We start from the raw sequence: 25,165 nt of genomic DNA, 5'->3' as shown, positions 1-25,165 counted from the left end.
AAGAATTTTGATTTCCCAATTTTGTACACTAGATGACGCCAAAGTATTAAGCTTGTTGAGTGGCTGCTGCTCACACTCGATTGCGGAATCGATTCTAGCGCTCACAAAATAATACAATACTAATTCTAATTCTATTTGGATGGGAATTGTTTGCAAGTATCGAGGCAAGTATATGATTGAGGTAATGCGCTGTGAAACTTACCGCAGTACTTGTAGTTGTTGTTTGTGTAGTTTTTCCCTCATTCATAGTGAGCTTGGAAGAGTGACAACTAGACTTGCACCAAATGAAGTGCATTCTTTTTTGTTATATTTTGATAATTTATTTAGCTCCACACACAGCGTTAAAGTTACCTACAATTAATCCAACTGAATACCACAGCAAAAATTCATCAATAAGCATCAACATTACTTGTGACGGTTTTAATAAAATAATTATTGTAGGTGAGTGTGCAAAAAAAAACACCACTTGAGTGAATTGGCATTGCATAGTTTTGGATACAATATACATATATATCATATATCATCCTACAATAGTTCTTCATTGAGGATAATCTACATCAGATCCATTTGGTAAAGAGGCGTACATCACATAACAGTCTAATCCATGGCAATTTAAATGATGGAGGCGGCCACAGTTTTTCATCAGCGCTAATGGAGGGGCATAGAGGACCTCACATTTATAACCAGACGTGTGACCAAAATGCTATTTTAAAAGTGGAGAAAATACATGCAAATGTCTGTTTTTCTCCCCCCTTCAGACTCCAATGTAGGCTAGATGAGAGTATTTTAATAAATTACATGCTCACTTCATGTATAAAAGATCCAGCCTTCAGCCACACAGGGTTTGAACAATAAAAAGATAACTACATAAACGCTCTCGTGCATAAAAAATACCATTCAAGGACAGCACAAAACTGCTCAACAGTAAACTGTGCAAGAACTCATTTTGTGCATTTTTTCCCCCACAAAAATCAGCTCACTCAAAATTTGAATATTATTCAGGTCCTATGTTTGTTCTGCCTGTCATTCAAAATCCCTAAATCAATTGATAATTTATTTTATGAAGTTGGTCTATATAAAAACAAAGAAAACAATCTGAACTCACTGACGTAATAAATATCAGAATGAAAGGAAGATTTTAATCAGAACCAAACATTGAGGAGTGGTGTTTGACGTAAACAATCTTGATGAGAAAAGTGGACGATATTTATTTTAATTTCATTCAGTACACTTTCATATACTGTATTTGACAGGCTAATAAATGGGGCTGTTAACTTGTTAACTTGAAGGTGCAAAACTAATTTTTTTTTTTTTAATGCGATCAAATTTCAGTATCTATGCGCTCCAATGTCAATCTGATCTGCTCATGGGCTTCAGAATTGGTAGTGCTGGGCCTGGATGATGATAATGGAACTGTGGGCTCAAAACATTTCTCTACTTCTGACTTTGTCTGTCCTCTGTCTGTTTGCATATTAACACATCCCTACGGAGATCCCAAATGTTTGGAAAAATGAAACTGTCGTTCCTTGATGATCTTTTTATGGAGACGGCAACAAATAGACGATGGCATGTCACATAACCATCTGCATCCTTGAATTATTACGATCACCACAAATCTAAATATTCACTTTGTGGAAATGACGTAAATGACCAGATGAGGGGGATGAAGGTAAGTGTTCTCTTTAACCTCTGCTCAGAACTGACTGTTTACACAGAAAGCAGAAAGTTGCTTTTTTTCACCCCTTAAATATCTTTCATCATATGAACTCAAACACGCTGCATGTTAATTACCTCACCTCCCTGGTAACCATGAACCAATAAGTCTTTGTAGTATCAATTACTGCCCAAAATAGGAGAAATATTTGGTATCTTGATAAGCTATGTGTCTCCAAAGTAAAGCAATCAAGCAATGACAAAAATGCCATGCTTTGATCTTGTATGATTCTAACTTATTTACATATATGTAAATAATAAATAAATCAATTAAATAAATAAATGTAAATAGCTGTAGCTATTTGTAACATATGCCATGACCATAAAGAACAATTATTTTATTCCACAATAACAATTTAGCTCAGTATGCTCCAAAAGTCACTCGCATATCAGTGAATGTGTGTAATAATGAAAAAAAAAATAGTGTACATACAAAGTTTTACATGAAGAGAAAGATACCTTGTGACTATGAATGAAACATATTGTATTCAACAGTCACAATCAGTCTTGTATTTGGCATGTGACTGTCCTCAAATAAATCATTTGATTTACCCTGAGTATATGAATAATTGTGTGAAGTGCAAGGCCACACATGCTGTTCTACACCTTTAACTTTATTATTATTATATCCGCTGTTTTATTCCTCACACTTTTCTGGTGTTCTGCTCCTTCCACATTTTTTTTTACAGATTCTCTCCAATCAATCTGTATCATCTTCCCAAAATTCATGCCTACTGGGCTTGCATTTTTCCCATTCCAAAAACATCATGCATTCCTTCCGATTTAATATTTTGTAACTAAAAATTCACCATTCATTTCCAATGTCCATTTGGTATTCAAAACATTCAGCTCATTCACCTTGGGAAGGATTTTCAACATTCCAAAAATTCAGACAAACCAGAATGTTCTTGTGTGTAAGTTGACCCATTGATGAGACGATCCTGGGCAATGGGGCAGCCATATTGGCCAAAACATTAGGTACAACTTTGATCCATGTGTGTGGTTGTCCACAATGCCGTGGCCATATTAGCCAAAATATTAGGTACATCTTAGTTCTTGTACCAAATGAGGCGCCCATATGTAAAAAAATATTAGGTACATTCCAGCACTACAAATTGTACCAAATTGTACATGTTGACTAAAGGTGTATGTTCACTTTCATTAGCAAAAATTACATTTTCAAAGGCCAAAAATTCAAAATGTCTGTGATTATCACCTCCAGTTTCCATATTTGTATTACCCATTTACCCATTCAAAGCATTTCTAGTTCAGTTCATTCCAGGGCATTGTGTATCATTCCATTGCATTCAATATACCACATTATCACATGTCCAGTAGTTTTCTATTGTACTAATTAATTAATTCTTTATTATTAATACACTTATGTTGTAGAAATACATAATTTATAAAGGCCTACATTCTCTCTCTCTCTCTCTCTCTCTCTCTCTCTCTCTCTCTCTCTCTCTCTCTCTCTCTCTCTCTCTCTCTCTCTCTCTCTCTCTCTCTCTCTCTCTCTCTCTCTCTCTCTCTCTCTCGGTCCAGCCCTCTCTCTCTCTCTCTCTCTCTCTCTCTCTCTCTCTCTCTCTCTCTCTCTCTCTCTCTCTCTCTCTCTCTCTCTCTCTCTCTCTCGGTCCAGCCCCCTTCTTCCTCAGTCTTCTGGCGTGTCATCTCAGGGTTCCCTCTCCGTTTCTATAGGTAGTCCATAATGAGTGTCCATTGGTGTTTATAGTGGCTGCCCCCTCCCACTCACCGCCTTGGCCCTGCCCACGTTTCCGAGGTCTCACTTTGGTTTATCTTCTGACGTTCAAGTTCGCTGGAACGTCACGTCCGCACTTGAACTTGCAGCTCAGGGTTTGGGGAGGGCATGAGGGGGAGGAGGAGGAGCGGGGTCTTCTCTCACTACATGCGACCTCCATCATCATCATCATCATCACCATCATCATCACCACCATCATCATCATCGTCGCCACTCTCCCGTTGCGCTAAAAGTCATGAGGATCTCCTTTACGCAGCCCGCAGCGCGTTACTCCCCCTCGCTCGTGCGCGTGTGATCCGCGCACTTCACTTTTGCGTGTGTTTTGAGCGCCTCACTCGCGCGGCGCGTGATTATTACGGACGTCAGATGCATCCATGAGGAGATTTTCACTTGGAGTCTACCTGGATTTCCCAATGTGAGCTCCGCTGAGAAGCCGCCACTCCAGCCAACATGTCTCGCCGCAAACAAGGCAAACCCCAGCACTTGAGCAAACGGGACTTTTCGCGTAAGTACATGTCCACGGTTGCGTTGCTGTCCATGGAACCACTTATTTGAGTAAATGGGGACTTCCTTGATGAATTTCAATTGCAAGATGGTCCTTGTGTGTGGGAACTCGCTACATGGAGCGCTTTTTCAAAACAGTAGGCTTTATTGCAAACGCGGCGCAGAGGTTCAACTTAACGCGGTTAACGCGTTGTGTCTTGTGCCTTGTAAATTTATTTTTGCCATCAAAGAGCATGCATAGGCTTTGTCACCGCCGACTGCATCAATTGGATAAGTTTGCATAAGCAGTGAATACAAATATATAACCAGCATCATTTTTTTCGTGCTGTCAAGAGTTTAATTTGCCGAGGTTAGAGGCTGTTTGGTCAGGAAGTGGTGTTTACATACACACTTGTCCGCAGCGCAAAGACCTCGTGTGCGCGGTTACCGCGGAAGGCTCATATAGTAAAAGTGAGGCGCTATCCCATAAATCCATTTCAAAGCGTTTTAAAAGGGCACACTTTGATTCAAAGAGAAGAAACACATTCAACTCTTTACGATCATGTGTTGTCAAAGACACTGACTTGAAAGACATTGACGTTGCACTGCAACTTTAACAGGATGCATCCAGAAATGTGGCGTTGAAGATGCTTTTTGTGCCACTTCAATTGTATGGCTCGGGCACTAAATAAATTTCCAATACAGTATAGAGTATGCATGATACAGTTGGTTCATACATTATTTTATATTGCTTTTGTTTCCTAAATCTGATCTATATAAACGTTTCCATGCTTCTTCCGTGTTGGCTGAAACCAATGACGCTCTCATAGAACGCGTGCCTTCATTTTAGTGAGTGTGATACAAATGGATTCGCCAGTAGGGGGCGTACAATGATTGTGCTCCTGTAGGACACCTATGAACTTGAACTTGATCTACTTTATACCTACCGAGCGACTGTATCTGATCGTTTTGTTAAAACCACATTCTTCTTTTATGCGTAGAAAAGTAATGCTTCATGCAAATATAAAATGGCAGAGGAAAGCAAGAGCGGAGCGCATGTGCTTAAAGACCTGGTTTCTTGTACGTCTTTAACACCAGTGTAAATGTATTGAATAACATTTCAACTCAATCATCTCATTAAGCACATTTGAAACATATGTCATCACTGCAGTTTGAATAATAATTTTAATTCAATAGTTGTCAATCATTTAAGACATTACCTTGACCCAATGTGTGAGGACGTTGTAGTTCTAGTACCTAATTGCATAGTTCCTGGTTTTATCACCAGTATGGTACCTTTCTATTCCGTTTAATTGTTTATGTCCACAATTTACAGGTGTGTTTGTAATTTATATATTTTTTTTAATAAATATCCACATACAGTATTTGATGCCGTTGTATGTATTTTTATATTTCTCAAATAATTAGCATCGACTTAGTGTTTCCTGTGCCAAGATTTAGTGACAGCCTCGTGTTTATTATTATTTATCTTTTTCCGTAAACGATTTTTGTCATACTCAAACACTTCCCTGCCCGCTGCCCCCTCACTACATAAACCCAAACCACTTTGAAATCTGTTGCAGTCAGTTGTTTGAAAAAGATAAAATGACAGTTTTCAAAGTTATTCATTTCACTCGTGCTTGGAATCAAAAAAGAGATTATTTTGAGTTTGAAGGGAAATCTTTCCCCTTAACTCAGCCTCACATACTCCAGCGATGTCCATGGCATAAGCTGGTCGAGATAAGCTTCAGCAAAAGAGCGGCAAATTCCCTCATCTTTAATGTAGTCGAACATACAGGTATAGCCGGGCCTATCTTGCATAGTCCCCCATCACCTTCTTGTCTGACCTGACATGGAATTAAAGGTTGAACCGGCGGCAAGAATTCATCACATCTTATCTCGACATCCCAGTTGGAACGTCCAATGTCATTTACCACGTGGCTAGATGAATTCTGTCTCTCTGTTGGTACTTCAGGGACCTACTCCACATCCAACCCCTCCATGTCTAACCGTGGTTCACGAGATCCCAGCACTTTTAACGAAATGGGGTCCAATCATCTTGAACTCAAATTAGAATCTATTTTTTGATTCTCTGAGGTGTTAGGTTCATTAAAAAGTGAGATTGGCACCACAATAAAGAGGGTCAAGCAACTATGTCGCTGTCTGTCCGCTGCCTGCAAGCTGAGCGTGGCAGTCCATATCAAAGTTTTCTTTTTTTTAACTGCTTCCCTTGATTTCTTTTCTTTCTTTGTGTCTTTCAATCTTTATTCTTTGTTGATTCTGTTTCTCTTGATTTCTTTTCAGTCTTTGTTTTTTGTTGTTCTTTCTTTCTGGCGCTGATCGGTATAGCTGTCTGCTTACGTAACGTAGTTTGTCCGTCTCCTTGAAGAAGTGTAACTCACATTCTGTTTTTTTGTATGCTCCCCCACAGCTGAGCCCCTATCAGGCGTTATACCAGAAGAGGACTGTCAGGAGTCCCCTAGGCTGAGTATTGCTCAGGGCGAACCCCTAAAAGGGGACCAGGACCTGCTGACGTGCGGCCAGTGCCAGTCCCGCTTCCCTTTGGCTGACATCCTGCTGTTCATTGAACATAAACGAAGGCAGTGCCACGGGAGTCTCTGTACGGACAAACCCCTCGACAGGCCGCCGTCTTCGCCTCTCTCCTCGCCCCTCTCCACGTCATCCTCGCACTCAAGGAACCACCACCACCCACGTAGGGTATGCCGCCCGGTGGAGGTTGCCGTTCAGGTGTCGCCGCGGGACGAGGATTGTTTATCGACACCCTTGCAAGGAATAATCCCCAAGCAGGAGAATATTACAGGTAAATGGCTGCCACGCAAGGCTTAAGCAAGAGGTCTGGGAGTATAGTTTGGGTGGTATTTGAAATATCTGCTGCCGCGTTTAAGGCCTTTGAATGTCCTTCACTTAGAGCCCTGAACTCACATAAAGAGCAACCATCCTGACAATTATCGCCAGGAACGGAAACAATTTCAGTGAAAAACGACGCACAGGCAGTCACACAAAGACACAGATTATGCAAAGAAAAAATGGATTACAGATGTGTACAGATCCGTTGCCCTCATGTGGTGGTGAGAGATGCAACGCTCCCCCTCCCAGGATTGTTCCACTGTCACGTCTCGTGCTTCTTCAAACCTGTGCCAAGAAAGCCTCACTCCTTACAGACCGATAGTTTTATGGACGCATTTTTTTTCTCGAAGAAAATCATGTATTTTAAGAGAGGCGCAGCTTCTAATTATCTGCTTGTCTTGCGATTTGAGTAATTAAGGACTTGTTAATACTGCTGGTTGGTTTATTGGCAGTCCACTGGGACTTCATGGGCCTGTTGTGATAACAAGCGTGACTCTCTTATGACTGGTTTTACATTATCGGGTTTGATTTTGACCAGCAAAGCTTACTCTGATGTTTATTAATTTCCCTAATACCTCGTGCCAGTTTGGCCAGATTAACTCGAAAAGGCTAGTTACATTTCGGAGCCAATTCAAGCTAAATGTGGAGAGCAGCATTCAACAATGCGAGATACTGTCCTTTATTAGTTAGAACTGCTGCTCTGCAGATGGCAAGTCTCTTAGCAGTTGTTAGCTAGTTACAGCTATACAGAGTGACCACTGTTCATTAGTGTAGAGTTTGCAAAACATCTGCCCTCTGTGTGAGTGCGCACACACGCACATGCACACACACACACACGCACGCACGCACAAAGCTCACTTGCCTCTTGGCCTTGTCAGCTGCTCGAATATGCTTTTCTCTGCTTATTTAGACCCTCATGCAAAACAATTCACATGATGTCGTAGGGTCAGGAGCTTGCATTCGGGGTAGAGAGTTATTTATAACATCTGAATGCTGTGCAAAGACACACGCTGTCTAGGTTGATTAGTTCTGCTGGTAAAAGAAAAAGTCATTTTAAAGTGAGAAACATTTAGTGTAAAAAGTAGACGCAGCTACGGTGTCAAAAAGGCGCCATACCATTCAGATGCAGTAACAGCACTCCTTCCACCTCTGTTGCGCTCTGTGATTGATGGATGCAGCCTGGCAGTGCCAGTGCACCATCCCTTACCACATATGGTCGCTGCCATGTTCGCTCACCCTACTCAGCTCGAGGCGGACACACAAAGATGAGGCATTTCCATGCATTCTCTCCTTACGCAAATCCAACTGGATGGTGTTATACTATATGAATATTCCCAATGAGGATCTTGCAGCAAACAGCATCTTTGGAAATGTAATTTGACACAGATGATTTACTGGCGTAGAAACTGAAATCGCGTGAGAATGATGATTGAACCTGGAGGTTGTGGGGGTCATGATGGTGTCTAAAACAGTCAGAACTGGAGCTGGAGCTGTACGTCAATGAGACAGCTGAGGCTGTCTGGGAAGTCCCATGGCTGCAGCTGGGGCCACGGTCTGCAGTCTGGAGCCCTGGGCCGTTAGAAGAGGGCAGAGCAGCCTGCTCGCCATCATTTGCATGATAAACAATTTAAGATATGCATAGCGACAACGTAGCTTGTCTCCAGATTATGGATGGCCCAGAAAAAGAGCAGATGACCGTTTCTCACACAAAAATACAAAATTAGGTCTCTCACATGATGCAATTAATATTAAAGTGGCATATTAGCGAAGATTTATATTTGTTTACATTCATCTTAACTCGAATGCAAATCAGATTTCTTTTGTGTTTCCCATTGTTTTGATTTGAGAAGCACCACCACACAATCACACATTCACTCATGCCATTCCCTGTGTAGTAACACCAACTGTGAGGAAGGAGGTACACAAGAAAGAAAGATGGTATTGCAATATTACTGTGGCCCATTTATTTAACCATCCCACCATTTGCATTTATTACCTTATCCTTACTAGTGTCTTAATAAGGCCACTGTAGCAAAATCGAACATCACCTCCCACTTCCGTCTCCCTTCAATACTCTTGCTCAATTGAAACCTTGACTCTGAATCAATACTGAGGTAATTATGGCAGCCACCTCCCCTTACACACTTTTTCTTATATGTAACAAAACATTATTGTGATATTGCTAGGAAGCTTGTGCGTCTTCTTGCAGCATCTTGCCTGTACAGTGTGTCTGTGTTGTGGAGACAAAGGTATTTAGCTGGCACAAAATTGGCATCTTGCCACTTATCTTCTCCAAACCACCAGCCCCCATGTCCTTCACCACCATACACATATATTCACTGGGTATCTCTCAGGGAGAACTGGGGGTGAGTAATGTGTGTGTGTGTGTGTGCATGTGGAGGAGCTGGGGGATGAAAAGACTCCTTAATCGTGACATCTTTTTCCTGTGGCTGGTGTTTGTGTGTCAGTGTGTGTGTGCGTGTGTGTGTATATGTGCATGCACGCGTATGGTCAGGGTTGTGTTGCCGGGTCGCTTTGCAAGTTCACATATGGCGCTTTGTTTCGGTGATCACTTTAATTGATACTGAATAGGCCCAGATGCATGCTATTGTAATTATTGTACACCAGCTAATATTTTCAGCACACTCATTCCATTGTCCGCATAAACTGATGATAATTAGATCCTACAGTTGTACCATGCTCTGATAAAAAATTGTTTCTATTTTTAGCTGCGGGCTCCAATAATTTTTAATAAAGGTAAACAGCAGGGGCATCGAAAAAGCCAAAATTCTTGGCAAGTATGAGAGGAAAACTGATTACACGGGGTGCAGTGGAGGGAGTTGGAGTGTTCCTATGCAGAGTGCTCCATTCTTAAAATAAAAAGAAGAAAATGTTGGGACTCTTATCTGCAGTTTTGCACACAGTTTGAGTTCAAACAATCGGGCTAAATCATTTCCTATTTTCATTTCTAGCAAGCGCTGTATCCCAGAATTTTATTTTCACTTAACAAATTATTGACTGTATTCTTACTTTCAATTTTTGTGATCATTTTATATTGACTGAAAAAAACCCTACTTTTACTTGATTTGGTCTACTTTATTTGGGAATCAAATTTTAAATGAACTGGTTTTATATTGTAAAATAAAATCACAGGCACTGTAGGGGCCGTAAAAGCGTACAGATTACATTTCTATGGAAATGTAACTTTTTTCAGTTCAAATATAGTGGCTGGGGTTGCAATACATTGCATTTGGGCAGGAAAGAAATAATACTACGAGATACTCATATCTTATGTGTATAGTATTAGTAGAATACAGTTTAAATTATATCCATAGCATATAGTCTAGTCCACTAGCGTCAAACAAGGCCCAGGGGCCAGATATGGCCCACCACATCATTATGTGGCCCGCGAAGACAAATTGTGCATCAAATATGTGTCATTACTAGAATTGCAAATTGTCTTCACTTTTAATATCTTTTTTTTTTTAAATATTTGACCAGTTTTTACTTGTCCTATTTGAAAACGAGTTATTTGTCAGTTTGTTTTGTAGCTTTTCCTGTAAATAATATGAGGTGCTCATACATTTATTTGGGTTGACAGTCATAATGGCCCTCCGAAAGAAGCTATGGCTACAATGCGGCCCGTGAAAAAAATGAGTTTGACACCCCTGGTCTAGTCAATCTCTTCTGATCGCTTTGTTTGGCTTAATATAATATTTTATAGAACTGAGAAGTGAAACTGGAACAAACCTAAATATAAAGCTCTATAATGGTACAGAAGTAAGAGTCATTCTGCGTTTTATAATTTGTATGAGCATCGACTACAGTATAAAAAATGGTTAGCACGCTGATTGGCTGTCAGCAAGCAAAATGCAAATCAGTCCGCCGCTTGTGTGGAAGATGCACGGACATAGAGTATAGATGAACAGATTAACAATAGGACCCTTGAAACCAGAGGGCAGCCATCTTACGTTGCCACTTTAAATGAAAACATTTTGTTGTACTCAATGTGATTATTCAATTCCCTCAAAAATGTTTCATTTCCAGACTTGTGCACAGCTGCTGCAGCAAATCAATTTCTTCCTGCAACTTTTGGAAGAACCCTTTAGCAATTAAGAAAGTGTGTATGTGACTTTTCAGGCTTCTTCTATAATTAGAAAAATGCATTGGCCTCCCACTATGCAACTATTGAAGTAATTGCAGATTAATTTTCCTCAGCAAAGCCAAGCTCACTGTGCCCACAGATGTTGGTGTTGCAACACTGGAAAGTGACGTGTATATTAACATCTAGTGTGAGAATCTGATTTCTAACAAAAATGTGTGCATATGCGTGCAAGTTTGTGTACAGGTGCGGTTTTGACCACTTAAACAGTTTATAGCTTCTTGCGCATGTGTGAGAGGGATGTTTGTTAAAAAAGCTTTACTACCATGGGTCTGCAGGCTGAACATGAAAGGGTCTTTGACTTGGCAAGCCTTGCCAGAGGACAACCCTCTGTGTACTGTGCCAGCCCAGACTTGGCCCAGAGAACTGTTCCTGAGGGACGCGGCGGGCCTAAATGCTTGTTGGGAGGGGAGGGAGGCACGGTGTATACCGTATGTTAAACTGATGTTTAGTGGGCTAAAGAAGCAGAACCTATGGCAAAATGGCAGGTGTGTGTGTCTGTGCATGTGTGTATCCAACAATGGGAGCGTATGTGTACTTATGGGTAGGTATGCCACAAAATGTGTGCATGTCTGTGTGTGTGCTGTGTCCTCAGGGCTCCTGAATTGGACTTCCTGTGTCTCTGTTTGTCTTCTAACAACCTTAGTACCACAGCCCCAGGGCATTCAGGTGGAGGCTAGTTGAAGTATGCACCCACACACATACAGTACACATAAAAAGCAGCAACTCACAAATGCATTCACTCACCCACAAATGTGCACTGACACACAGCTGCTTTATGAAGACAACAATGCTTATATTTACTCGAAAGATGTGCACGCACACACACGCATCACATGATGTAAACCACCAGTTTGTTTGTCTGTCATAAATGTGTTTTGGCAGAGGTCCCACAGATGAGATCTTTATTTCAACCCCCCTTCCTCCCTTTTTGCAAAATGTTTCTTGCTCGACTTCGACGAAGTGGTAAGCATTAGCATGTCCGCACCTCTTAAAATTAACTCTACGGCTCATTAGCACTTTGGCAGATCTGGCGAGGGAGCAAGGCAGAAAGACACACGCATGCACAATTTCTATCCATCCATCTTGTCAAGCAGCTGTCAAACAAAAGTACACAACAGAAAGCGCCTTGTGTGAAAACGTCTTTAAAAAAAAAAGACTGTCCTGCCTCTGTCCTGTCAATAGCGTGGCAGACAGTCATATCTCAGGGGCAGGGGTCATCTGACAAGCATCGAGCCTGTCACACTTCAGCACCTGCAGGTTAATGACTTTATTTTTAGACGGAACAGAAACAGAAGATGAAAAAGTGACTTTCATACAGCTGTACCTCCGGAAGCGGCAGATGTGAGCAAAAAAAGGAAGTGGTTCAATCGGTTGGGGCAGAAAGAAACTTTGACAATTTGATTCGATACGACGGACACTTTTGGATGCAATTGCGATCATTCAGACTAAAGATGGAAAATGGTAGTTTGTCTCTCTGGTATCTGTTTTTCTTCAGCCTGTCACTTACTCACCTTCTGTTCTTATTGTGTCCTTGTAGTGTAGTTTCAGGCTGGTCTGCGGCACTTTTTGCTTTGTCTTCCTCCTGGTTGGCATTCAAATGCCGAGGCCTTCAGAGAATCAATGTGCTGAGGGTGCTGTGTTATTGTGAACCCACTGATCCCGGTTACTATCTGTCTTTAGTCTTTCTTCCTCCCCTATCTTCTTCACTGCAAGTCTCAGGACCGGCTTTGGCCTCTCTGCTTGAGTGTGTACGTTTGATAATATGTGCTGTAACGATGTGTCTCCATTTGACCGGGTGGTTGTCTGTACAGCTGTGTCTTGCCATTCTTATCGCACATGCTGTAGATATGAGGCGTAGAGGGCCCCTGTGTCTGACTTTACACTTGTGAAAACTCACAGTCCTCCCTCCGAATGTTTGTGAGAGAGCGTCTCAGCGTGCACAAACCGTATCTGATGCTCCTGCTTCAAGTACTATATACCAATAGATGCTCTTTTCCTCTGGGGAGGTTCTTCTCAAAAGCCCATTCATTGCCAGTGATGGCTCAAAGTTAGCCGTACTTTTTATCTTTAACCTCGAAACCGACGTCTTTTAAATGATGATCACAAGACTGGGCTTGCAATGATTTTAAAGGTTGCCCTGCACTTCTTTTTGTGCATTTTTATACCAAAAAAGGTACAAACTGGCACAGAAAGGAGATAAATACGCATGCACACAACACCATACTGGCAAAGTGAAGAATCCAGTTTCCCACACCAGAATGACCGTTGTTGCAAACATAATAAGCACACTCCTACTATCCCAGGCACCCTTTACTTTAGCAGGCTGAATCTCACTGATAACATGCTGGTGCCCTCATTTAAATTTGAAGCGCTTCTTTAATCTTCAAAGGCCTGATTGCTTTATGAATATGCATGGTCTGAGCTGACTCTCAGTTCATTACCTTGTTGTAAATTCTAATGACCATTAGGGCCCCGTGCGGTAATTGCCAATTGTTTTGCATTTTTGATTAGTCCATTACTGCAGCGCATTCTGAACATGTCTGCCCTGCCAGCCTGCCAGGCCATGACAAGAGGCTGAAATGAGTTGAAGAGAACAAAAAGGGGAGTGCACAGGGGGCATGCTCGTTTGTTTGTTAGTTTGCTGCTTTATATGAGCAGTAGTGAAATCTTATAGATATATACGTATATTATTATTATTATTATTTTTTAAAAGGCTGAAAGCTTTTTCTTTTAATATTTCTTCAGAATTCATATATATGTATATTTTTTTTCAAATAGGCTGAAAGCTTTTTTTTAGTATTTCCTCAGAATTCAAAGTTTTGTTTTGAGGAAGGAACAATAGTGACTTTTGAGAGACACAAAACAAAAATTGCCAGCCCGAATGTACTCTAAATAAGGTTCATCCTGGTTGTTTCCCCAGCACTTGAGTGCAAGAACGTGTACCTGACTTCATTTATGTCAGCATATGTAATTGTTGATTGTGTGCATGGCTGCCCGTCCGACTGTGTGTACATGTCCAGGTTTGCGTGCAGGCGGGTGAGTTAAGCGAGGTTGCTGGTGTGCTGGGAGTGGTTGGGAACTTCTGGTGGTGTATCCCAATGCTCGGCGTGCCTGGGACTTATGAAAGATTGATGCCTCCTAGCAGAATGGCACGGCCCCTGCTACAACTTGATAACATCTAATGGATAATTTAACGCACTAAAACCGGCAGGCTGGTTCCCTTCTCTAGCTGGATGGAGCGGACAGCAGCTGCTGGGCTTTTGGAGAGGGGGGGTGCTGCTTTGACTGAGTGTCACAGGGAGACTTGAGGACAGGAGAAAAGGAGGAATGAAGCAAAGTGTCTGACCATGGCGTGACTAGAAGCTCCACTTTAGTGCCCAGAGTGAACTTTATAATGTCAAGAGTTGATTAGGCAGAGCTTGTCACAGTTGTTAAGATATGAAAAAAATCCTTCTTCTTCAACTTAAATGCACTCCCACTCCCTGCAGTCATCTGTTCTCTACGTGTTAACAGAAGTAGGAACAAAGATAACATTTGTGTCACAGAACAAGTTTATGTATTAGCAAAAGTATTAGAACATAACCTTTTTATCAGTCAGATGTCAAAATAGGCCCTTAGTTGCCCTTAAATCTGATTTATCCAATTTATCACAACATTTTGAACTACGCTTTCAAAATAATTTAGGGAAACAATCTTTCAAGATCATTTCACATATTTGGATCAATTTGTTGTAGAATATAACTGCCCGTACACTAGCCCCATCAAATAATTTGCGATGAAATAGGATAGCCAGGCACTCATCAGTATATGCCAAGGTTTTGTTAAATCGGTAGAGTAGCACTAGCCCCATGATAGGCTGCAGCCCACCACATCCCAAAATAAGAAGTGTAGAAATGAATGGATTAGCCTGCTATAATATATCTGGACAGGGGCGTTATTCGGGCTGGGAACTAGGAAGACCCACGCATGTTTTGCACCCACATGAGTTCCTCCCGAAACTAATTTCAGATCGGTAAAATATCTGTCTGCCGGTCATTGGTGGTATGGGGGGGCACTGACCCCTCACACATCAATGAGGGGCCCTTCATGGCAATTTATTTTGGGTTGATAGATTTTGGTGCGACACCCCTACATCTAACTGCTGAGCAAACAGTTGAGAAACCCTTTATGGTAATTATCAACATTTTGTAAGCGGTGATTAGATTAGCTTCAACGCCACTTAAATTCGATGTAAATGACAAATAAAGTTGCATTCACAAATCCAGTCATAAGTGATTCTGGTTCTCCTGTCCTACTCACATATAGGATTCATAATCTCTGCAGTTCTGAGGTCTTCAGTCAGCCTCTTATTCCCAGACTATTAAACCGTTGACAGTTTGGTTAATCGCCCCGCGCTTGGACTTCAAGGGGAATTACAAAGAGGTCAGTAGATGCTTTCTCTGAGGCACGGAAAGAAAAAGGCCAGGTGTATGTACTGTTCTTTGCTCCGTGATGTGCCTCAGTCTCAAAGAGGTCATCCCCCCCCCCCTTTGTATGCACAAGGTTGAGTTCAAGAATTTTTTCTAGCTCAGTCTAAGGAATTTAAGTCGCAAGCTTGGACGGCTCGTGTACAGCATGTCCAGTCTGCATGTGCTTATGTTCACGTGCTTTCGGAGAAGAAGGTAGCAGAGCCTGCTCTAGGGCATCTCACGAAGACAGCATGATAGATGGCTTTGTTAAAGGGTCCCAGGGTGTCCCCTGAACTTGAAGCACTGTGTTTATCTTGAATAGGAGACGTACAGAGTGTTGGGGGGGGGGGAGTAGTGAGCAGGAGGAGAAAGGGAATGATATAGCTTTCAGAGGAAGGGAGCGAAAAGGAGGGGAGGAGGAGGCTGAGTTAGGGTCTGTATCCGGGCAGGGCAGGCTGGGGGTTGAGGAGGTTAAGGGGGGGGGGGGATCCTGAGCAGGCATGGCTGTTGGAGGATAGGAAGAAGGGGGGTGGGGTATGTCTCCTCGTAGCTGTCCATTAACAGATGAACTTGGCAATGGTCCAGGCCTCAAAGGTCTTGGGAGATGGGCATACACACAATCACTTGCTCACACACACATGGATGCACACTTCCCTGGTACCTGCTGACTGTGGTTGGAATGCCACCAGAGTTCTTTTCTGTCCAGAGGCGAAAAAGGACTTGCTCTGGTTTACCTATGTCAGAACCAGTTCAGACCGGTTGGACAGCCAACCGAAAGTAGGCAGACGGACAGGTCTAGTGGTCGCCCGGCCCTCCTCAGTTTCTCTTCTCTTTATCCTCCTCAGCTTTTCTTGTCCTGTTCTTCTTTTTTTTTTTCAGATTCAGAGGAGGAAATAAAGAAATAACTTCTAACCTGAGGGCCCAGGACAATGCGAAGTGATAGAAAACTGTGAGGAAGCATGGGAAAAAAAAATGAGAGCAGAACAGACTGTCAAAATCAGGGTTGGAATAAGAGGGAAAAGGGTTTCGTTGTTTGGGGTGCTCCTCTTGATGGGGCAACAACACCATCTCTGCTATTGTGTACTGAAAACATTGCAGCGAACACGACGGGAGTTAACATTGTGTGTGGGCTAGTTTGGCGGATGATGAATTACGTTAGAGAATCCTTATTGAGGGAGTAATGAATTGTAGCGTTATCTTTCCCTATTCCTCATTTATGTCTCCCACCATACAATATGGATATAGCTCAACTCGCAATTACAACTCGCATGTGTCCCTTGAGTTTTGACTGTTAGCTCTTTAACCACTCCACTTCAAATGCTTGCAGCTCACGCGTAATGCAAAGCTGACCTTTAGATGTCAAATTGCAAAGATCTGACGCATCATGAACGTTTGTTGAATTAATTCAAGGCATCGTAAACGTATTGCTTTGGTGTTGCTAGTCTCTTCTTAGCCATAAATAGACTATGGTGGACAGAGTAAGATGAGTGATAAGATATTGCGCGTTAAAATATTTGTATTATTCACCACTCAAGTGGATTTAAATAACACATATTTTCTGAATATTATGAATGTTTTTTTTTTTATCCCCAAGCTCAAACAATAGACTATGTGTAATGAAGGAATGAAGGAAAAAAAATGCAAATTTTCTGGCTTAAAGATGCATATAGATGAGAAATGCAATGCTGTTATTTATCAAGCAACCTTACTGTCGATCTTTTAGATCAGCGGAAAGCACCCCTTAACATTCTGCATTTCTGACAGAATTGTAGTCTCTTGTCCTTTTTATATTTGTTGAATCATACGCAGTCAGATTCAAGTGCTATCCAAAGATCGCGGCATTTTAAATTTCATATGAAAGTGGTTGGCCCGGAAATGTTAACTCTTATCACACAATGATCTCATTGTGTGTCAAGATGTTTACCTGCCGTGCGTATCTAAATCGAATCAGCTGCTCATAGGAGCATTGTCGTGTTCGTAGCCCGCAAGCACCAATGCGAGATTCTAAAGGCTGCTAGTGGGTGTCAAATGCCACCATTGACGGATGGGTGGAGTTTTATGAATTCATCACATGCATGCTGTAGGGCAAACATTGATAATGAATGTTTGCATGGCTGTGTGCATGTGTTTATGTGTTCCCGTGGAAAAGCATGCAATGTCATTTGCATGTGTTCACACACGCTCACGTTCATTTGTTATTTATAAAAAAGATTCATCCTTTTATCTGCAGTCTTTTTGCTTTTTTCCTTGCGGCGCTTCAGATCTTGCCGTAGTTCTCAAAAAATTGTGCTCTCCAAATACATTTCCTGCTTCTGTGTGCATTATTTTTTTTTTTTTAAATAAGGCCTCAAGTAAATTTGCATATGTATATGTACAGATTGTATGAGAAGTGCTCGCACACTTAAAAGCAGTTGGGCGGGTGTGTGAAGGTGGGGTGTTGTGAGGCCAACGTGTATATTGTTTATGTGTGTGCGCACATTGATGGGGGGTTGTGTTGGCACTTTGAGACCCCCAGCCCCTCCCAGACAAAGCCGGCCACCACTCCCAGATGGTAGTCTGCTCTCTTCGGCCATGTGTCTGCTGTGTATGTGTGGGTGTGTTTATGGACAGGGACAGCTACAAAGACGGAGAGAGGGAGAAATTTGCAAGTGAGACTGTGCGGGAAAGTGAAATGCTGATGCAGAGTGTGTGTGTGTGTACTTGCGTGCACACTTGAGGAGTTCAAGACTTGTCTGTACTTACAGATTGGTTTGCATATCGTGAGTAAAAGCCACCCAGTGCGGTTTGCTATGTCTTCTGTGTCTTGTTCCAGATGCATTAGAATACATAATGCAAGACAGAGGGACAAAGAAAGGAAAAAAGGGTAAGCAGCTAGAGAGCTGGACGAACTGACTGACGGACGAGAAAGAGAAGGGAGGGGCAGGAGGGGACATGGGAATACGGTTTGTTAGTTAGTTAACTAGATTGTACGCATGGGCAATTCTTTGTCTTAGTGCCGATGACCTAAAGATAGCCATGGACGTATGGCTAATGGGGTCAGCATTAAAGAGTGGGCATCAGGATTATTCCTGCTGCACATTCCGGGAAAAACACAAAGTGCGACTATGACTTATTGTGAAAATATGCTGATATTCTGGACAGTGACTGTACAGCAATTTAATCATTTTGTTTTCTCTTGGAAGTGAGTGGTCAAAAGTCTCCACCTCAGAGGGTAAGGAAGATCCAATAAGGTTTAATACAAAACATGCCTTAAAGTCCCTTCCAAATCTTATTATTCCCCTACGGCTGTATGTTGAAACAGGCTTACAGCTTCGTTAAGAAGGGGCTATCTATTGGAACGAGTCCAGCTTCTCTGACCTTGATGTTTGTTTTCCTTGTATCCACAGACATAAACACGGCTCGCGCATTCAGACACAGCAAGCAAGGAAGTTATCCTCTCCCATGTCTAATTTCTCGTGCGTTGATAAATACTGCATAGATCTTTAGGATTTGGGTTAGCATAAATGTAAAGTCCTACAAGCAATTAAATATATTTGAGTGTTTTTTCCCCCCCTTGATTGTCTTTCCTCTTTTATTTCCCACTTAAACTGGTTGTCTCTGTCTTTCATAAAACCAAAGCTGGCCTCTTTTTCTTTTATCCAGTTCTATTATCAAGAAAGAAAGCAGACTCTTCTATGACATCATTTTGCCACCTAGTTCAAAGTGCCATGATAACAGTTCACTCGTTAATATCTTTATTGAGGCAAGCCCTTTTCTGCCAATAAGCAGTCTGGCAGCAAGTCTTCTTCATGCTGGACATGCCCTGTTCTCCCCAGGCTCTGGCACTGCTCTGGTCTGCCAAGTTGCAGGGCCAGATTGCCTGTAATAAGCCTGCCATTTCCCTCTCATCATCTGTCAGCACTTTGGATTCAACGGCATGGTCCAAAGAAGGCGACCGTTCTCCAATTAAAAAGGTTAATTTGTCCTCGCATGTTCCCCCCCCCACCACCACCAACGCTTTGCAGTGTCTTCATTTAGCACTCATTTGAAGCCCTGCTCTGTGCTTTATTGAAAAGGGGTTCTTGTTTTAGTCAATTTAGCGTGTCCAAAGATAGAATCCGGTTGCACTTATTGCACCTTTTGGTACTGTAAATTTTAAATCCATGGCAGCAAACAAATGACATCACAATTTAGTTGCCATATGGTTTTGGTACAATACCGCCACAATCTTTAGCATGTGCCATTTGCCACAAGAAAGATTTATTATTCAAATGACCAAAAAACAATTTTCCCTTTGGTCACATTGCAATGCAGGATTTTAGGTCAGGTAGTCCATTTTAAACTAAAAAGAAAAATGTTTCATAGTTAGAGGTTGATGGAAAAGGGCCCTGTGAATTTCTTGCTCATCTCCCTTTTTCGTTGAGCTACTGAAGTGGCATCACAAGGCAAAATATCCCCATCTCCTTCTTCATCCACCCTGCCCCCCATCACCCCCACACACATATACGCACACATTTTATCTGAATAAAATGTATGTGGGCTCTTTGTGAAGCTAAAGCTCAGGAAGGAAGCTTCCCCTAATCGCTGCCTGTGGTGCTGCCTTCCGTCTGTTGCCACTGCTGACATAACTCCCACTCTGTGTCAGGCTAGCGAAGCCAGCAAAATTTTATTCATATTTATTTGAAGGTATCTTTACTTGAAGGATATTGAGAGGGCAGTTGCTTGTGAAGGTGAATCCAGGGATATTTTTTGGGGGGAACCTTTTTATTGTTGTTAATGCTTTCGAGTCCTTTTGTTTGTTAGTTTGATTTATAAAAAAAAGTCAATATTTCTAGAGGGGTCGAGCATCATCCAAGAAAGAAGCTCTGGGACAAAATGCTTAAATCTTAATAACTAACCTGTAAAGCGGGGGAACTCTAATGGGTGTACTATTTGGTTCTCATCCAAGTTAGGATTTTTCATCCTTGGCATGTGGTTGCTCTCCACTAAGTGCCATTTTAATTATAGTTCTTACAATTTGCCTTCAATCGTAATTCAGGTATAATAAGTGATTATATGATTAAGGGAAAACTGCATTTTTTTTTTATTGATGGAACGTCTTAAGGCAACAGAGCCAAAACATAATGCAACCCTTTTTTATGGTCTAAAATGTGAAGTCAAACCATTTTGATGTGGCACATCTTCTCCGCAAAGCATTTTTCTGTTCAGTGTGATATCGGAATTGATTCGATAATCACAATGAATAGAATTGATGAAAGATATCTAGTCACAAACCCAACTTGTTCGGGTATAATCTAATATAGTTCAGTTTGAGGGAGGTGAAGAGAGGACAAATTAAATTGGTGTGAGGTTTGTAGTTTCTTGTCTGCATTGTATGGAGAAATATTACATTCAGGCTTCGGACATAAAATGTTTTCACATTAATAAATCAACAGTAGCAGATGCGTCATCGTCTGGTGTGCTCTACAATGGCGTACTAAATGAAAATGGGGGTCAGTCTTGGTTGTTTTGGTGATTAACATAATCTAATGACTTGGAAAGATGAACAGGAGGTGGAGATAAAGGGGGAGAAAAGGAGGCAAGAAGTGAGACGTTGTCTATTAAGGCCTTGCCCGTGGACAGGGTGAAAGGGCCAGTTTCCCATGCACGAGCTGCCTCTCTGGTTACACAAAATGTCTGCCCACATGGCCACGCCGAGGGATATTAGCGTTATTTTTGCCTTAGTTATCTGAGAGCATTGTGCTTTTAGGCACCATTGTTTGAGTGGCTGGCAGACACTTGAGTTTCTGCAGCAGATTAAAGGACATTTTAGCAGCTTTTTCTTGGGGCCAGGCCATAAAAGCACACAAAGAGAGCAGCTGCCACTAATGTAATCTACAATAGGTTGCTGCAATGTAAAGCTGTCCAGTACTCTTTTGTTTTTTGTTTTTTTCACGCCATTCTTGACACCCTCCAAACCTCATTTCTCTACAAATTAGATTTTTTTCCAATGCTGAAAAGGTGATGAAAACAATAATAAATGCAATATGTTCGAAGGGCAAACATGTACCGTACTTTTCGGACTATAAGTCGCACCGGAGTATAACTCGCACCAGCCATAAAATGCCCAAAAAAGTGAAAAAAAAAACATATGTATGTATATGAGTCGCTCCTGAGTATAAGTCGCCCCCCCCACCCAAACTATGAAAAAAAACGCGACTTATAGTCCGAAAATTACGGTATTTGAATGTTTTTCAACATATATTGCTGCAGCAGTGTCAAAGATCCAAAGGATAACTGATGCCGCAGCTTTAAAATATTTCTGTGTGCCTTCACAGTGTCATCTAGACATGGATAGAAGGAGCATATAGAATCTTGTGACCTTGCCCTGCTCGGTACATTTCTCGGAACGCAACTTAAGATGTCCACTGCAGTGGACGTATCGGTGACCCTTGTGCCAGTCAAGGGTTGTCAACTTCTTTCAGAATGCATCTCCAGAACCTGAGTTCACGTTGCAAGCTCATAGCTGTCAAATCTGTCATTGGAAAATGGTGAGGGGGGGGAAGGGGGAGGGATATATAAAGATGAGTAATATTGATTTGGTTCTACTTTATAAACTAGTTCTTTTTATCTGAAAATCAACAAAAAGAATACAGTAGCACTTTGGCTGGTTGTCATTGACCGATGATATTTTAAGCCTTAAATCAAGCACAATGTATACTGCAAAGAAAACGATTGTAATTCTGATGTAACTGTTAATGTGGAACATTCTACATTTTTACTTTGAATAACAGACGACTAGTCCAAATGTGGCTCTTTATCATCCTTTATTGTTACTCATCACTCTTGTCAAATATAATCTGATCAGTCCTCCACATGATCACCTCCAAGAGTGTGAGTCCACTTCACAGGAACTTCCAGTCTAAGTTTTTTTTTTCTTCCACCATTGTACTGTCAGGGCAAAACTTAAAATAAGTCAAAGTGGAAAACCACACACACACGCACGCACGCACGCACACGCAGTTAATCCTTTTGTGCTGGCTGAAATCAGCTTGACTGTGCTTTTTGTCAGCTTCTTTATTGAAGATAAGAAAAGCTGCAACAGACATCAGGTCCTAGACAACTCAACTCAGGTCTAGCGAGTTGCACTGGCGATTCATGTGACATGATAAAAGTTCAAACTTCAAACAATTTCTTTGAAGGCCATATTATTCACCAAAAAGCTGGTCCACTATACCAGATTGTATTTTATTTAAGGCATTCCTACTACCGTAAAACAACACGGTTCTGTTCATGTCTTTCATTGGCCAGCAACAAAATTATAATTGGTTGCAGTTTCAAGCACCCGAGCCTTTACATTGAGAACCAGACATTTCCGACTGTAAATTAACTTTTATAGCACATCAGAGAAGCAACGGCATAAACATCTGGCCCATAAATCTCAGGTGCTGTTGAAGCAGAATGTAGCTTGAGTTGAGACACTAGCCTCATACTCATCCTCTTATTAGCCATTCATCCACATTTATACACACACCTATTCATTTAAGAATACGGTTCGTTAGGTGTAACATGCATTTGACAGCCTTGAGAAAATGTGTCTGCTTGATCCGACTCCTTTAGTGTGTAGGCATTAGAAATAGTGCTGAGTGCAAATACATATACGTCATACTAACACATTGGCTGGATTTACTGTATATATGCGTCTGTGACGTGTCACTGCTTGTTGAGGAATGTTGAGTTCATTGACCCTCTCTGTACAGAAACGATGGATTCTAGTTGGACGAGCAAGCCAGAGAGCCAGCTCGCAAGCCAATCCATCTGCACATGCGTGTGTCCTCACTTGCAGCTGGCTGTGAATAAATCCTTCTGTCACCATAAGCACACAAGCCTTCTGCGCATATCCTATTCACCGTTTCCAAGGTCGAAAGAATTGTCTCCGACATGTCTTAAGGATAGGGAACAAATATGTGGTGCAGATGATTCCAAGATTGGGAATGTTTCTACCTGTTGCAAACTGGTCCTCTAATAATTTTGTATTTTTACTTATTTTTCCTCCCTTATGGTTCGGTGGTGCGGCACATATGTATGCATGCAGCATACATACTCCCACGCCAACACCACATATGTTAGCTTAAACCTGATGACCCAATAGAAATAGCATTTGCCCCCCTTGTATAAGTCCCCCCCACCCGAGCCACAAATACACACTCATACACAGACACACACTTTGCCACTCCCTTCTCTCCTCCCGTTTCCCTCCTCATCCCCCCTGGGCTAGGTTGCTATACCTCCTTATAAACATAGCGATCTATAGGAGGCCAAGACCAAGACAGGTTCTTGGCATGAAGGTAGTACTCCAGCCTGGTTTGAGATCTTAAAGTCCATAGCCCTGTTAAGAGCCTGATTTATGCTCTACAGATGGGTACAAAGGAACTTACAGCTTGGATAACTAATTAATATCATGCTTGCTGCTGCTTAGACTTCTATGTATGTTCCTGGCATATCTCTAGGTAGGATAAGCGGAAGCGTCCACGTGCTGTATTTTTAACATCGTGTCAATGGTGCGGATGCATGTCTAGTGTAACTAAATAGGCACAGGTAGTCTTGTCATTCGGAAACACAGACAGAATCGTAGCCTTCTTTTAAAAAGGACGGCCAGTGAGGTAATTACGAAGTATAGGTGCTGTTGTCCACCATTCTACATGCTTCCCGTGGATTGCCATAGTGGCTAATCATGCCACATGTCTTCAATTAGAGGCAAGGAACCTGGCACAGCGAGCTTCGAAGATGAAGAATTGTGTGGAGTGTGGCCTGCCACTGCCAAACATATGGGCCATCCATCTTATGGATAGTTATTGATGGTAAACATTGCTTGTAGTTAATCGCTGGCTAACTGAAGAATATTGCCTCTTACACCGAGTAAGGCAAATGCAGATTATTCTGTTAACGGATATTTGTCTTAAAGAATGTTAAAGGCATGATATCAAGCCTACTGAATTTCTCAACAACAAATCTGTGAACTCCAAAGGAACCTTTCGATACGTGACCACCACCTCATTCTGCCAATGTCCCTTCCTGTGTTCAACAGAATGTCTTTAAGGAGCTGAACAGGAGGCCATTTTGCAATTTTAATCAGGATTTGAAATGTAACTGGGTTAGGAAGTGGCACAACAATGCTTTCTCCTCAATTAATTAATAATAAGAGGGGACTGGTTGAGTGCTGGATGGAAGTCGTTTGAGGGCATTTAGGTCTCTTTGCGTCACTGTTACGGGTTTGTTAAATGTAATTTCTGATGCAGCTAATGTGTCACCTATCGTCCAGTCTTGGGCAGTCCATTTACATTCACTCTTGCAACAGGAATCCATTTGGGAGCTTTTTCTGACCCTGAGTTGCCGTTCCATCGTAACGGTTAAATACAAGGCCACGTTGCCTTGTCCTTTAACCACTCAACTTCCGTGTGCACAGTCATACACACCAGATGGGACGCGTGTTAAAGCCTCAGTCGCCACAGCTTTGGGCCATGGGACACGGGTACACACAAGTCCTCTTGTTTTAAACTTCCATGTACTACCACAATGCCTTAAGGCTGGCCCGCATAATGAGCTGCAATGGTTGGCCCAAGCTCACATGCCCTGGCCGGTGGTACGACATGGTGAAAAATAACCACATGTTAAAACAGCTCTTGTTGACTTGAATTGGAATGATAGCCCGTGTATGCCTTGAAGAACTTCTGGGTCCACTTTGACCATGTTCAGGAAGAAACATATGTAGTT

At 41.9% G+C, this 25,165-nt stretch overlaps 1 protein-coding gene across 1 annotated transcript in view; it reads left to right on the top strand.

Moving 5' to 3' along the window:
• Positions 1 to 3,375: 3,375 nt before the first annotated feature.
• Positions 3,376 to 25,165, top strand: part of LOC133151673 (B-cell lymphoma/leukemia 11A-like) — a 34,542-nt gene continuing 12,752 nt past the window's right edge. The window contains exons 1-2 of the mRNA XM_061274895.1: positions 3,376 to 3,974; positions 6,384 to 6,773. Coding sequence (XP_061130879.1) covers positions 3,920 to 3,974; positions 6,384 to 6,773 — 445 coding nt within the window. The 5' untranslated portion in view covers positions 3,376 to 3,919. The remainder of the gene's footprint in view (positions 3,975 to 6,383; positions 6,774 to 25,165) is intronic.

Source organism: Syngnathus typhle, linkage group LG3, assembly GCF_033458585.1.
Source record: "Syngnathus typhle isolate RoL2023-S1 ecotype Sweden linkage group LG3, RoL_Styp_1.0, whole genome shotgun sequence".
NCBI classification, from domain to species: domain Eukaryota; kingdom Metazoa; phylum Chordata; class Actinopteri; order Syngnathiformes; family Syngnathidae; genus Syngnathus; species Syngnathus typhle.
This window is presented reverse-complemented; position numbering and strand designations above follow the sequence as displayed.